This window comes from Fragaria vesca, linkage group LG2, assembly GCF_000184155.1.
Source record: "Fragaria vesca subsp. vesca linkage group LG2, FraVesHawaii_1.0, whole genome shotgun sequence".
Lineage (NCBI taxonomy): Eukaryota > Viridiplantae > Streptophyta > Magnoliopsida > Rosales > Rosaceae > Fragaria > Fragaria vesca.
The window spans coordinates 13,035,936-13,051,375 of record NC_020492.1 but is presented as its reverse complement, the minus strand read 5'-3'; the positions used below and the strand labels follow the sequence as shown (position 1 = coordinate 13,051,375).

Here is a 15,440-nt window from a genome sequence, read left to right as displayed (position 1 = left end):
ATTGCAAGACTCGTCGGAGTTGTAAATGATCGCTGAAGCATGAAGAACGCCGGTCGCCGGAGAACAAATTCGAAACCCAGAAAAACAAAAGGAGGGTTTTTAGGATTAGGGTTCAAATCGAGGAAAATAAAGAACCAGAATGTGAAGAAGGAAGAAGGGAAGCTAACCCTACCATCCACTCGTCGGCTCGTGGCCGGAATCTCAAGGATTCGCCGGAAAACAGCCGCGCATCTTCGACGTCGATCTCCCTCGTGAGTGGATGCCTGTGCGAATTGAGGACTGGATTTTGTAGAGATTGAAGAGAGGCGTGATTTGGTGGTGGTTTCGCGGCATGCGGCGGCCGGATTCGGCGACGCCACGCCGGAGATGGCGAAGGCAGGCGGAGAGGAAGAGAGAGAGGTGCCAGGCTCGGGTCTAATATGGTGTCTGATAAGCACATCTAAAATAAGCCATCTAAAATATTCATTTATACCATTAGGATTTGACTTAATTATTAATACAGATAGTTTATATTAATGGGCTATAACTAAGGCATTTCAGTAAAATAACTAGAACATGTAATAACACATGTGCTTAGCATATGTATACTAACAGCTGTAAATCTTTATTAATAAAACTAGGAGGCTTTTTTGATTTTATCAACGGTTTAATTTTTAAACTACCTATAATATCTTTAATTGATTAAAACTTTAAAATATGTCTTCTAACAGATTAAGGATAAATTAGTAATTGCAAATGTTGGAAATAAAAAAAAACAGAAAAAAAGAAACTTAAAATGTGAGAGGGAGAGAGAAAAGTGGGGAGGGAAATCAGACGTTGAGCATAACTGTAAAATAATAAATAAATAAAATTCACACACGCACATAGTATTGATGGGCTTTCAGAATGTTGTGACATACGTGCGGAAGAGCCGCACTCAAAATTTTAGGTAAAAAAAAAAAAACTTGTGGTAAAATGATACATAAGGTAGAGGGGTTTGCAAATTACAGTATATAAGTAAAAAAACACTACATGGCAAAAAAAACTATACAAAAAACTAGGGGTATGTAAGTTTGATATATTTTGCGCGGAAATCAAACTTGTGGTATAAGTTTGGGTATATAAGTTTTTTGCAAACTATATATTTTGCGCACCACTGGTTTATTTTATTGTCAATAAGGTGATTCTCAAAATATATGCATAAAAAAATATATTCCCTTACCCAAACATGATATTTTGTATATATTTTGAGAATAAGGTGATAAGTTTTTTATGATGCGTCAAAATACATATATATGCGCAAAAAACAAGTTTTGTAACCTAGCCTTCCGTTTATCAAACAAAACCCATATTATTTTGCCAGGTGGAAATTAGACTTGTTTGAATGGATGTTTTTTACTACCATCTTTGAGTTTGTATAGTTCTTTATATTTTATAGGAATGTACAAGAAAATGGAGCTGAATAAAAAAAAAGGTTTCGAAAGACATGACAATATAAAAACTGAGGAGCAAAGCCATTATCTTATTTTATTATTTTTCATTGTTGATTTGTAGTTTGAGCAACGACGGTTGACAAATAGATGGCTGAGATGTAGTTGATTGGAGCATGTGAATTTTACTGTACATATATTTGTATAGATGCATGTATAATAGCCTCTTTAAAGACTATGTTTTTTTTCGTGGTGGTACCGATAAAAATTATGATAAATTTTAAATACACACCTCTAATCTCTTAATACACACCTCTAATAAATATAACATATTATTATATTTATTATGTGCGTGTGTGATTTTTTTTTACTATTACAGTTATACTCAAAGTCTTATTTCCCTCCCCACTTTTCTCTCCCACCTCCCACGTTTTAAACTTTCTTTTTTCTTGTTTTTCTTTTTTTCTTGTTTCCAATATTTGCAATTACTAATTTGTCATTCAACTGTTAGAAGACAAATTTTAAAGTTTTAATTAATCAAGAGTATTATAGGTAGTTTAAAATTTTAATCGTTGACAAAGCCAAAAAAGCCTTATGGCTTTATTAATAGACTAGCCTTCCTGCACGCGCTATGTGCGTGCGGAATGTATGTCTTTTTTCGTCATGAAATACGTTTTGCATATGTACTTTCAGTCATTCATTTTTACTTCGTTGTGTGTCATACAGGAGAAACATGTTTATATTGTCATAAGGGAGAAATATAAATATCGAGGACCAAAGTCAGATGACAATATGTTTTCCATTGTTGATTTGTAGTTTGAGCGATGACGGTTGACAAATAGATGGCTGAGATGTAGTTGATTAGAGCATGTGAACTGTATTGTACATATATTTGTATAGATTAACGGATACAATTAACGGATAGTATCCTTCAATTAACTTTATTGCTACTATTTGTGTAGGGTTTGTTTTTCAGAATTACAATAGTACCATTCAATTAACGGATATGGTTACCCTCCTGGTTTTGCTTACCCTTAAAAGATTGAATAGGTATCAACTTAATAGATATGATCAGGTATGACTCTAAATAGGTATCAACCTCTACCAACAGGAGATTAAACTACTCCGGGCGCATATCATTGAGTGTGCACACCAACTTAAATGCGCAGATATTGGAGTAGTATCCTTTTAACATTCTTTGGTTCATATCTACCTCTACTTGATACCTATCCTTCAACTTGATACCATAGTATCATTCAAAATTTATTTAGCGTGATAATCCATATTGCCCCTGAAATCTACAATAGTATCCTTCACCAATTACAAACACATCCATCGCTCCACACATACATATATACATTTTCGATGGCATGAACTCAACTAAGCCATCACCCGTTTATACTCTTCCAAAACAAATCCTTGTACATGCATCTACACATATGCGTATATGAAAAAGTTATAAATTATATTTTACATATGTACATGCGTGTTTCCTTGTAGTTCGTCGTGTGTTAAACTTCGTACAAAAAAAATGTTACATGTTCCCTTGTTTTTAAAATATGAAGTTTCTTTTTAAATTTTGTCTATGCATATGACAATATATCTTACCAAAAAAAAAACAAATATATACAATTATATTTGTATAGGTAGTTCAAAAATATATAATAATTATATTAAATAACATATTATTTTTAGTTTTAGATATTGAGAGTATTTTAGACAGTTTGGGATGTGTATTTAGTATAATATTGAAATGAAAAACTAGATGGTTAATGTATTAAGTAAGGGGTATGTATTAAGAGATTAGGGGTGTGTATTTAAAATTACTCTTAATAAATTAGTCTTATTAAACACTTCTAGCCTCCTGTGAGTTCATGTCATAAAAATTGTACATGTTTTAGTAGACCAATGGATGTTTCTGTATAAATAATATGTTTTTTTTCAAGTCAAGAATATGGTTGTAGGCATATGCAAAATTTAATATATTTGCATATTATAAAAGTTAGGGAACGTGTAACATTTTTCCCTTCTGTATGACACAGAATGAAGTAAAAATGAATGAAAGAATATACATATGCAAAACGTATTTCATGACAAAAAATAACATACGCACGCGCAAGCACAGCCCTTCCACAGTGCAGGAAGGCTAGTAGATGATAAAGATTCATTTTGGCAGACCAAAACAACCCATAGAGTAGTTTAACTTTTGCTGTATCTTCTTAATATTATAAATCCCACCAATATGTCCAATTAAACCCATAGATTTTCAAATTTTTGTCGGTGGGTTTGGCTGAAATTGTACATTCTTATCCCGAGATTCAAATTCGAAAATCCCAATTACTCGTGAATTCCCTAACATTGTGTTTGGATGAAATAATTCTAATTTCCACATAAATTTTAAAGTCATGGGAATAAAAATTTAATGAATTTAAATTACATTGTTTAGATTTCATAATGTAAAATTTTAAAATGACAAGAATTAGTATTTAGACTAACCTTAGTTGAGGGAATTAACAAAGAGTGCGGCTATTGGGACCTCCAGATTTGCTCAGTATACCTCCACATGTTTTGACTTATTGAATTACAAATATAACCTCATACAAAATGACAATAATAGACATTGACTTTCACAAAAAAAAAAAAAAAATTGTAATCAGATTAGTTTTCTTCCTTTTTTTTTTTTTCTTCAAGTTAACGATACAAAATGTGAGGAGTCTATAAACCCTAAATCTAAGTGTAACCGTTGCTCAATCGCAAAGAACTACTACGCCAAATGGAAGAATCTCCATTGATGAAGACGCAATTGGCCTTTTTAGGGTTTTCTTCTAGGTCAAAGGTTTCTGGGTCTTTAGCTTGCTTTAATATTTCATCAAATTTGCTTCATGTATACCTATTTTCTTACTTTTGTAGTTACTAACTTACTATACGTTCGGTCACAAACATCGCTTTGCTGCTTTGCAATTGATTGTGAAAACAATTCATAATTTAAATTTTTTTAAATTGTTGTCATTGAAAAATTGTTCTTACAACTTGATCAAATAATATAGGTTAATGACATTCTATGCAAAAAAATAAAATAAAAAACAACAACAACAACAAGGAATTGAGGTTGCAAAAGAGGTTTTCATGAAAAAAGAGAAGAAGAAAAAAGAAATCAAGCAATCGAGGTCTGAAATAGATGTTTTCATGCAAAAAAAAAAATTAAAGTGTGGGAGATCTAGAGAGCGAATAAAAGGTATAATGAGTAAATTATTGAAATATATATGAATAACAAACCTAAGGTTATTTTAAGAATTTGAAAGGAGGTCTAATGAGCAAATGCTTATTTTTTAAAAATAAAAAAGAGGTATAAAGAGACAAGGAGGTACAATGAGCAAATCTGGAGGTCCCAATAGCCGCACTCATTAACAAATGATGCCTATTTTGGGAGGAATTCAAGTCGGGAATTTAAGCTCCTAAATTCACGATTATTTTCCCATAGAAATTACAAATTTCATTGGATAATAATCCAAATGGTGAAAAGTGTTCAAAGAAATTAGAAATTTTTATTTTTGATAAATTCTTGATAATTCACCCATATTCAAACACACAGTAAAACTGAAGTCGAAGAAAGATGGAATCCCGGAGGAGCCCTAGTTGCTGGTGAGGTTGTCGTTTGGATATATGGGAATTGAGGCCTCTTCCAGAAATACGAGGTGTCATGTTTAGGACCTTTTGATATTGACTGAATGGATAGGATTAAAATCAAGGACAAACAAGGATGACCTGATCCACCATGTAAGACCGCCACCGGCTCGCCCAGTCAATATGTATATACCAAAAGTCAATTTTTGCACTAATTGAACTTGATCAATCAGATCAGACGCGACAAATGGACGGTTCGATTGACGGGGTTGACGGGAACAGAGATTGCAACCCCATTTTCTCCCCTCTCCTCCATTTTGGCTTTTCAAGTACGAGTCTGTAACACCAGACCACCCCCCATCTCCAATCTGGTCAGTTTCTCTTATTCTAGGCTTCTTAAACTTCTTTCTGTTAGCTGCTCCAGCTTCTCTGATTGATTATATGGTGGGTTTTGTATATTTAGCTTTTTGTATTTGCTAGAATCTTATGCTATTTCATCCTGTTACACTCATATTGATTCTGATTTGCCAATTAGGACTTGATATTTTTTGTGGGATTTGGGGTTCCTTCCTACATGATTTTTGGAGAGGAAATGACTGATTTTACCTACTTAGGTCATACTGAAAAAGATTCCAGCTTTTATGCCATATACAAAGATGAAAAAAGAAAATTATCTGTATGCTAGCCATATTGAACTCAGATTTTAGGGATCTTCTTTGAATTGATCTGTAATTTTTTTATCAGATTTTCCTTTAGATATAACCAGCTCAATTTTTTGATAGTCTACTGAATACTCTGCTTTTTTGTTTTTTCTTTGGCCAATTTACTGAATACAAACTAGTTCAATTACTTTTTATTTGCAATGAGCTGTGACTGAATTTTCTATCATCCCGTATTAAATTCGGCTGGTTTGGTGTTTGATTTTGTCGCCTCAGGTTAAGCAAGCAAAGTTGACAAATGGATCATAAAGATAAGGTTTGTGCAGACACCTGGGCAAAGGATTTAAGAAATAAGACTTGCTCAGATCGGCCAAAGTTTGCCAATTTCAGTGCACACCAGCATCAAAACAAGTGGGAAGATCCCTCCATTTTAGATTATGGCATTAGGATTGAACCATCCTTCCAGAAACTCAGCCAGCCATCTGAGGATCAAACTTCACTTCCTCACAACTCCAACAATGAGAAAACAATTGCAGATGGGGAAGATGTTCAGATGAATGAGATATTTCACGCCAGTAAGATTCAAGATTGGGATCCGAGTACAATGTTGACCAATCTATCCTTCCTGGAACAAAAGATCCATCAGCTCCAAGATTTAGTGCATTTGATTGTTGGCCGGAGAGGACAAGTTCTAGGACGACCTGATGAGCTGGTGGCTCAACAACAGCAGCTCATTACTGCTGATCTTACTTCAATCATAGCTCAATTGATCTCTACGGCAGGTAGTCTTCTTCCATCCGTCAAGCATACCCTTTCCAGCGCCTCAGCATCTGCGGTACAGTTCGGGCAGCTTGGTGGTTCATTTGTTTCTTCTGGAGCAGGAACTGAAGCTTCTGTTAAGTTGCAAATGAATTGCGGAAGCAAGTTACCTGAGCAGCCCAACCAAACTGACCCGATCAGTAACTATGGGACTGAGCTAAACTACCACATTGAAGAACATGAATCAAAAGATGAAGAGGATGCTGATGAAGGCGAGAACCTTCCACCTGGTACTTACGAAATCTTACAGCTAGAGAAAGAAGAAATCCTTGCACCACATACTCATTTCTGTGCTATATGCGGAAAGGGATTCAAGAGGGATGCAAACTTAAGGATGCACATGAGAGGTCATGGAGACGAGTACAAAACCCCAGCTGCACTTGCAAAGCCCAACAAAGATTCTAGTTCTGAACCAACACTCATCAAAAGGTATTCATGCCCTTATGCTGGTTGCAAGCGGAACAAGGATCACAAGAAGTTTCAGCCTTTGAAGACCATTTTATGTGTCAAAAATCACTACAAGAGAACCCATTGTGACAAAAGTTACACTTGCAGCAGATGCAACACCAAGAAGTTCTCCGTTATTGCAGATCTCAAGACTCATGAGAAGCACTGTGGTAAGGACAAGTGGCTTTGTTCTTGTGGCACAACCTTCTCCAGGAAAGACAAGCTTTTTGGCCATATTGCCCTGTTCCAAGGTCACACTCCTGCCATTCCCCTCGATGAAACAAAAACTGCTGTTGGGGCATCTGAACATGGGGAAGGTAGTGAAGCACCAAACAGAGTTGGTAGCATCAATTTCAATTTTGGTTCCACTCTTCCAAGTGCCGGTGGTTTGGTTCAGAATATTATGGATGTGAAAGAAAGTGTCGACGATCCTACTTGTTATTTCTCGCCGTTGAATTTTGACACATGTAATTTTGATGGATTTCATGAGTTCCCTCGACCCCCATTTGAAGATTCAGAGAGTTCATTCTCTTTTCTCATGCCAGGGTCCTGTAATTACACTCACAAAACTGGAGGCGAGTCAAATTCCAAACAGGTCGAGTGACACTGACGACTACTTGGACCAGGAGTATCATTTTCTGTAACAATTGTAAGTTTAGGTGATCCCTATGTATTATGTGATTTCTTAAACTTGAATAAGTGATTTCCTTTAATTCTCTGCACTACCAAAATGGCACTTGCTTTCCATCTACTTTTCCTTTAATTATGGATGCAAGGATCCGAACACAAGGCCACCGCCGTAAGAATAGTCGGACCAAATGACGGCAGTACTCCAGTGTAGCTTCGCCAATCTTGCTGTCTTCTTGAAGAGACAACAGTTTGTTTGTCTGATGAATGCTTTGGAATGGAAAAAGGAACTTTATATTACACATAGGTTTAACAGAAATGAAAAAAAAAGGACATGAAAATATTAATTGAAACCACCAAAAAAAAAAAAAAAAGGTAAATGAATCTCCAGGCCTAGGGTGAATGCTCCTGCTTAAGAGTTTATAATCCAAGTAATCGAACGCCATCAGAGCTCACTTCTGTATCATCTGTTGCACCACTGTTGTCATTCAACTGCTGTAATTTGAAAATGTAAGACAACAAATCTTATTCTATGCACAAATTGCATTTTGTGCCTTTTACTTTTTATCCAAGCTTCAAACATAAATTGCATCATATCTATTAGAATGTAGAAGATACCATATCATATAACTTTTTGTCCAGAAATTCAGGCTCATATCAATTGCATTGTCAAGTGATTGATAGAAGCAAACGATAAATCCGCACAGCAGTCGACCTATTGCAGTACAGGCTAAAGAGTTTTAGCTGATCTAATGGATCTGCCCATAATGAGAACTGTGGAGCAAAATGAGCTTCAGACCTTTTGCACCTTCTCCCTTTGATGACTTCTTCAGTTGGCAGTGATCATACTTCCCCGCCAAAAGTACATCATTTAAGTAGGACCAAGTACGCCCGCGGGGACAGCTACCAGCCCACATAAACCTCTCCGAAGATGGGGTCACTAGACTCTCATGGAACTCCTGAGCTGTCTCACAAATCAAACCCTGAGATGAAACATACAGACATGTTTAGAACCTGGATTATGTGATACAAAGATAATTGATAGAGATGCAGTATTACCTCTGCCATGGCTTTGATCTTCATGGTGATATCATTACTTAGAAGGACAAATTGCTCATTGCTCCTCTTCCTACGGGAAAGAGCACAATCAAGTATATGATCTTCTGCTGCTGGCGAAACGAGTTCCATAGAGCTCCAACGCCTGAGGAAGGGAAACGAGCTTGTTGTTCCAGAAGTAAGTTCCAAACCGTTCTCACTAAATAGAGACCGCGGAGAAGCAGGAGGGGTTGGAGCCATCAGCCTTCCATCTTCCAGTGAGCTCTGGATATGGATCCACCAATTTGTTTTTACCATACACTCTTCAATCCATTCCAGAACCAAACAAGCCTCTGTTTTCTTTGTAAACAGGCTGCCACACTGTTTCAAGCAATCCAGTTCCCGTATAACTGATTGAGATAAAAGCAATTGCAATTATTAGTATCAGTTGTACAATATCATATTCAGGCAATGTCAATGATATATGTGGACCACTCAAAATTTCATTACCCATTCTTGGAATGATCAAATGAGTCCCCTTAAGACCTTGTAGAAGTTGCAATGCTTTCCTTGATTCCTTGTTAAGCAGAGTATTAGTGTCTGCAACCATAGTCCAACCCTTCTTTCCTTCTCCAATAAATTTATTCTGAAAATCAAATTTTGAGTAATAAGTTCATACTTGCTAAAGCTAGTTTGCACCATAGGAATAAATTGTTGAAACATGTTTAACATTTAGTGTTAATCAACTTACAGAGAGTGCATTCTTGACCTGCTCCTTTGTTCGACTACAAGTGAGAGATGTGCTGCTTTTAGTAGCTACATCAGAGACTGAAGCTTCTGAACTGCTGTTCTTGACTGCAGAAGTTTTTAATGATTGGAATGGCATCCTTTCCGTGCCTAATTTTGTTAGCATCAACTCTTTTTCCAGCATTGCTTGATTCCTGGCAATAGTTTCTACTGATTGTCTTCCTTGGAGATCCTTCAGTTTCTGGTTATCTTTTCCTGGGCACACCAGCAGATCTTCTTTAGGGATATTGGAGATTAAGTTTTGCTTCGACACAGACGATCTGTGGGATTTGGAATTGGTTAATTCTAGCTTACCCTTCTTCCTCAAGGACCTCAGTTGAAGAGTATTTGGTGTAAAGTTTTCCTTGTCAGGATTAAAGATTTCCTGCTCCTCTTGACTATCATCTAGCTTAACTTCTACCTCGTTCTTCTTTTTCAAAGATCTCAGACGAAGGGTATTTGTATTTGGTGTTAGATTCTCCTTGTCTGGAGTAAAGATTTCCACCTCCAGATCAAAATTCTTCTCAATTCCTGCCTCCACAGTTGATCTTTCTCTACTTCTCTCTGTTTGAATACGAACAGCACAAGCAGGTTTACCTCTTCTTGCCCAAATGTTTTCTCCAAAGATTGACTTATCTTCGGATGTCAGGGGAGGGCTTTTACAGAATTCTGATTCAGGCTGTCCTACTACAACACAGATAGATAGCAGAGTCTGATTCTCTTTGTTATCTATTGTCTCTGAGAGAACCCCATCTGGTGAAAATGAGTCGGTAGAATCTTCGACAGGAGGCACAGAGGAGATGGTCTTGATATCCCTCTCTTCATGGTGGTTTTTGGGTGACACACTTCTCTTTTCAGTTTCTGCATGTCTTTCATCAATAAGACATCTGATTTCATTAGTATTCTCAGGATCCAGATTAACCAACAAGGTTGGTTTATGTGCTGTGTTTTCCTCTTCATCTGGTTGATTGTTGATCTCCCCAACCAGCAAAGATGAGTTCTCCATCACAGAAGGTCCATATGAAAGACAAAAGTCAGTATCAGTCTGTCCATGGTCTTTGCTCAAAGAGCTCTGACCGTCAGTTCTCCCAGATATTTGTGCAGCAGGACAGGCATCCTCTTCCTTCTCATCAAAATATTGAAGAGGTTCAGAAGATAGACACAATTGATCAGTCTGTCCATGGTCTTTCGTTGTAGAGCTTTTGCCATCCAGATTAACCAGCAAGTCTGAATTTGTTTCGAGGCTCATGCTATCTTCTTCGACTTGTTGATATTTGGTCTCCAGCAAGGATGAATTCTGTCTCACAAAAGGTCCAGCTGAAAGAAGAGCAGATATATCACTCTGTCCCTGGTCTTTTTCCAACACTTGAACAATAGGAGAAGATTCTCCTTTTTCATGCGAAGAAGAACTCTCTGGGATCTTATCTAGTTCAGAACCTCCTGTGACACAGTTAAGTTGCAGGTACTGGTGTTCCTCTGAATTAGAAGTAGAGTATTCAAGAGGATAAAACAGGTTCACCGATTCAGTTCCAAAGGCCCAGAAGGTTGACAATTCGTTCTCTTGGCCAACAACTTTAGATGAGTTCTGGCCACCATGTTCACATAGTGGAGGAGCTGATGGGATCTCCTTCCTCCCAATAAATCCCAAATTATCATCACAGACTAGAGATTCTGTAACCTCAGAAATGGATTCAGTAGATTCAAATTCGGCGTTTTCAATTGGCAACATATTCACAGCCTGTAACACATTACACATACAAAGGCGAAAGAAAATCCTTGAAATCATTTCGACAAACACGTTACAATCTATGTTTATACCTAAACAGATGAGAAAAATAAAAATAAAAGAAATCAAGAAACTGTTTACCTCAGAGTTGTCAACACTGTGATCTCCTCCTTGAGGCTCATCAGAGAACAAAGACTCCATTGCAGAAGAATTCAGAAGCTGCAAGACATATAGAGGTCATGAACATTTCAACAAACACCTAAGCTGCATCCCAAAATAGAAACGAACACGTACAGACCCTGAGTGAGTCTTGATAGGCGTGGCTGAGTGGGATCCAGTGAAGCCTATAGAGCCGGCTAGAAGCACCAACCCTGAGCGTGTCGCCTTGCCTCAGCTCAACTCGAACCCCTGGCTCAATCCTCTTGTCCGAGATCCAAGTCCCGTGCACTGCAATTAGACTTACCTGATGAGTTCGATTTCAAAGCCAAAACCCTAAGGGAAAAGACTTACCGGATGATAAATCGGTGAGAGAGAGCTTGCGCGAGGAAGGATCGGAGAGGATTTGGAGGTGGAATCGGCTGACGCTGGGGTGAGTCAGCACGATGTGGCAGTCGGGGTGGCGCCCCACCATCAACATTTCTTCGGAGGCGATTGGTTGAGAGTGTGGCGGTGGCTTCACGATGAACATGTTCTTGAGAATCGCTCCGTTCTTGAGGACTGTGAACACTGGGATTTTCGGCTCTTCTTCTTCTCCGGCCATGGCGGCTTTGCTTGGGATTAGGGCTGTTGGGAGAAAGAAAACAAATGGAAGATTCTGGTGGTGAACTGGCGACCGTTGCGATTTTCTACTCAACGGGCTCTGTTTAATTTCCGCTAAAAATGGAGCGTTACGAAATCAATAATGAGAAACAGACATTTATTTTATTATTACGAAATCAATAATAAGTGTGAGGTTGAGCTCTCCCTCATGCTATTGACAACAACGAGCATGAGAGGTTTGGATTGGAAGACCACCAAGGCAAGAAATAGGAAGCGCATATGTGAGAAAATTCGCTTAATTAAAATTGTGCGCAAGCAAGCAATGTCTCTCAACGAGAGATTTAGGCCTCCACACAACTTCACAGGAACAATCAAATGTTTTAAAGCAAAAAAAACATATACTCAATTGTTAACAAGAGATTTGATTTTCATATAAAGCATGCAGAAAACGCGTGCCATATGTATATAGGGATCAATTACCAAAAATAGTCCAATACAATACGCTAGAGATGATACATTGACAAAAAAATGAAGAGCGATCACTATGGATAAAGAAATAAAAAAATTAAAAAGTCTTCGTCAAGAAAATAATGTTACAAAAGATAAACTAAAGGTATTAGGAGCTTGAGCACATTACTTGGTTGGTCATTGACACCATTCATAACTATAAGGGAAACACTACCCCAAGAAGAATCTACATCGTAACCATAGCACCCCCAAAAATAAGAATAAGAAAGAGAAAGAAGAAAAGAACTCCATGTTCAGCTATCCATCATGGGAGGAACTCAATCCTGCTTATTCTGGGAAAGTCGTGCACGGTGTCTTAGCTCAGCTTTTTTCCACTTGACAATCAGATGACATAGGGAAAAGAGCGTGTTTATCTGTGACAGTAATCTGAGGTCAGGCTAAAGTAAATAGTTGCATAGAAGGAAACTACATAATGATTAAAAGTGGAAGAAAATATAGCAAGTAATTGCAGATACTAACCAAGATTATGATTGCAATCACAAGAAGAGGCCCCGACCAAAGTACTGACACAAAAACTCCATTAGAATCAAAGTAATTCTGGCTGGCGAAACTTCTCCAGTTCTGGCGCAGTAAACCATTGAACCTCTCAGCAAGATATACTCCAGCCACTGCATAATATCACTGTCCATATAAGTATTCCGGATTCAAAGGAAACATCCATAAAATGTTTTCCCTAACTAAAGTTACAAGTATTCCTACAACCAACAAGAGTTTAAACACGTGGTTCTTAATTTATATTAGACAAGAGTTCACTAGAAAGCAAATAGAAACTCTGTAAATTGAAAGAAAAAAAAATCAACATAGAGCTACCAGCGCTGGCATGCTTCCTCAAATAAAACAAAGGAGCTTCCATCTGGACAATTCATAAACAGATAGCTCTCGAAATTCTGTAAGAAAATGGAATAACCCGAAGCACTTGCAATACACCACATCCACCTTCTTGCTCCCAACTAAATCTACATAAAATCATGTAAAATCACATCCTCAGTACCCTTGCTTAAAGAAAAACCCTTAAACACATGGAATGCATCACTCTTGCTCTCATACACTAGCAGAACGTCGCCAAATATCATTGACTGTGCAATTCCACAAGTCCCTGTAGAAAGTACTGGTTGGCAAGGGAATTGCCAAAACCACCAACCTACAATTTTAAGTCAAAGAGCTTTTACAAAGGATATGAGGAGGATGAGATTCTCAGCCGTACAACTCATACCAAATTTTACTGAAGCATCTATCCACCAAATATTAGAAGTTCCAGGGGCATTTCCTAAAACATCACATATCAGAAGCTTCAAGGTGGATTAATTTTCTGCATATTCGCGAACAAAAATTTCCACATTTCTTGATCTCTTCCTTTAAAGATTCACTCTAGAGCTTGACTATTTTACTGGTTTATAAAATCCACGCATCACGGAAAAATTTCACGAATATTTGGTCAAAAGTTTTATAATTGGATGTCAGTCATGATTTGACAACCCCAAATTCCAGGGAAATGTCTTCTGTTACATGTGAATAACTATAAATTCATTTTCATGGATATGCGAGCAAAGAAAGAGGATCTAATCATGAAAAGAAATTTTTTTTCCCAATTAAAGCAGTACACGGCACTTGCTGCACATACTGTTTCTACTGGCCAGCCACACAATCGATTGATGGTCAGGAGTGGCCTTATATAACTATGATCACATTCGCAAATTTTCTTTCTGTTGAGTGGATCAAGTAGAATCTCAAGTTCCTTGACAAGCATCTCTCCCATTTTGAAGTAAGGCAACAAACCCAATCATATGTCTGCCAGATCTGATAGTTTTTTTAAATAACCTGAGTGTGAATTAACTCGGATCTTGGAGCAAAGGTTCCCACTTATCCTTCCCAATCATGCTTCTACCTTTAGCAGTCAACTTGGTTTTGCATCATCAACTATTCTGTTGTTAAAGTATGCAAAATACAACCATAGAAGCTGTAACAAAACAATAAGGACACATATCTAGCCGCAAAGCATATAAATATTATGTGCTTCATCCTAGGTCTGGCCAGAAGCCAATGTTCCGCATCCATTAGAAACATTTCTAAACATACTTATAACGAAAAAAAAAAACCCACCTCCAATTAAGCTGTATGTTGTTTCAAGGGAAGAAAAAGGTTTCAAGGAAATAGTTGGCCTATATTTTGAAAAGGATAAGTATTCAACTAATCAGGAAACAATGAATACAGTACTTTTACTATAGAGATAGTCTTGAAGACGAAATTTCCTTAACAAGTAAATAAGTAAAGCTCAGAATGAAAGAGATTCATCCACAATGCCAAAACAAGAGAGATAGAAAGAGGACTTACAGGCGGTAAGGAACAAAAGCATTTGGAAGTTAAGATTCTTTCTGGAGATAATGGCGGTTACCAAATATAGAAAGTGGAATGCCAATAAGCACATCAACCATGTTTCCTGCAAATCCGAAAGTAAATAAGAATTAGATTTGCATTCAAAGAAAGAGATAATAGAACAAAAGGGATAAAGAGGGGTGGGTACCTTCCAGTTGATAGCATGGAAGAAACCGATCAAGTTATCGAAAGCGGGTCCAAGACCAGAGCGGAAGTCCGCGGAAACTGTGTGGACAAGATCCGCCATCTGGTCCAGGTGAGCTTCCAAAGCCGACTGAATCTGCTCCATTCTCTCTCTCTCTCTCTCTTTTCCAGAAAACAAAACACCAAGAAAGAATGGAATTGAAATCCCAGATCCAAACGAAACACCGAGAGAGACTTGAGACTTAAGAGTCCAACAATTTGCAGTTTAAGTTTTAACGAAATTTACTGTGTCTAGAAAAGGTAGCTTACGGTTAACAGTTATTATAATTTACCACGCATTATTTTCTCAAAATTTACCTGATTTACCAAAAGGGTAAAAGTCGGGTTGAGCAGGTCCCGATGCGGTGCTCAATGGGGCAGAGCTGGGCGGCCCCGGACGTGTGGGGATGGACCTGGGACGGCATCCGGCGCTGGGTTTGAAAACGTGAAGGTTGGGCCTATCCG

At 37.6% G+C, this 15,440-nt stretch overlaps 2 protein-coding genes and 1 pseudogene across 4 annotated transcripts; 1 reads left to right on the top strand and 2 right to left on the bottom strand.

The window, feature by feature from the left end:
* The first annotated feature begins 5,330 nt into the window (after positions 1-5,330).
* Positions 5,331-7,754, top strand: LOC101294127 (protein SENSITIVE TO PROTON RHIZOTOXICITY 1-like). Of its 2 annotated transcripts, none has more exons than XM_004290386.1 (2): positions 5,331-5,404; positions 5,969-7,754. In XM_004290386.1, exon 2 carries the CDS (start codon positions 5,991-5,993, stop codon positions 7,560-7,562), a length of 1,572 nt encoding a protein of 523 aa, XP_004290434.1. In that variant the 5' UTR covers positions 5,331-5,404; positions 5,969-5,990; the 3' UTR covers positions 7,563-7,754. The 2 variants fall into 2 exon arrangements, with proteins under 2 accessions (XP_004290434.1, XP_004290435.1); XM_004290387.1 differs by having other exon boundaries at positions 5,393-5,477.
* Positions 7,755-8,005: 251 nt separating this feature from the next.
* On the bottom strand, positions 8,006-11,892 carry LOC101300793 (annotated as a pseudogene). The gene is made up of 8 exons (XR_184141.1): positions 11,643-11,892; positions 11,431-11,579; positions 11,274-11,351; positions 9,372-11,144; positions 9,131-9,266; positions 8,645-9,030; positions 8,278-8,568; positions 8,006-8,080 (listed from the first exon to the last, which is right to left on the bottom strand). The product of XR_184141.1 is annotated as an uncharacterized LOC101300793 (transcript).
* A 501-nt stretch (positions 11,893-12,393) lies between these two features.
* LOC101293835 (transmembrane protein 18-like) lies at positions 12,394-15,135 on the bottom strand. Its single transcript, XM_004290385.1, has 4 exons — positions 14,941-15,135; positions 14,751-14,856; positions 12,879-13,027; positions 12,394-12,772 (listed from the first exon to the last, which is right to left on the bottom strand). The coding sequence occupies exons 1-4, from the start codon at positions 15,079-15,081 to the stop codon at positions 12,677-12,679; spliced, it is 492 nt and encodes a 163-aa protein (XP_004290433.1). The 5' UTR covers positions 15,082-15,135; the 3' UTR covers positions 12,394-12,676.
* Between the last annotated feature and the right edge of the window lie 305 nt (positions 15,136-15,440).

Coding starts and splice junctions, on each gene's coding strand:
- LOC101294127 (XM_004290386.1), top strand. CDS start 5,991: ATGGATCATAAAGATAAGGTTTGTGCAGACACCTGGGCAAAGGATTTA.
- LOC101293835 (XM_004290385.1), bottom strand. CDS start 15,081: ATGGAGCAGATTCAGTCGGCTTTGGAAGCTCACCTGGACCAGATGGCG. Junction 14,857..14,940: donor TCCATGCTATCAACTGGAAG/GTACCCACCCCT, acceptor TCGGATTTGCAG/GAAACATGGTTGATGTGCTT. Junction 13,028..14,750: donor GCTTTTGTTCCTTACCGCCT/GTAAGTCCTCTT, acceptor GATATTATGCAG/TGGCTGGAGTATATCTTGCT.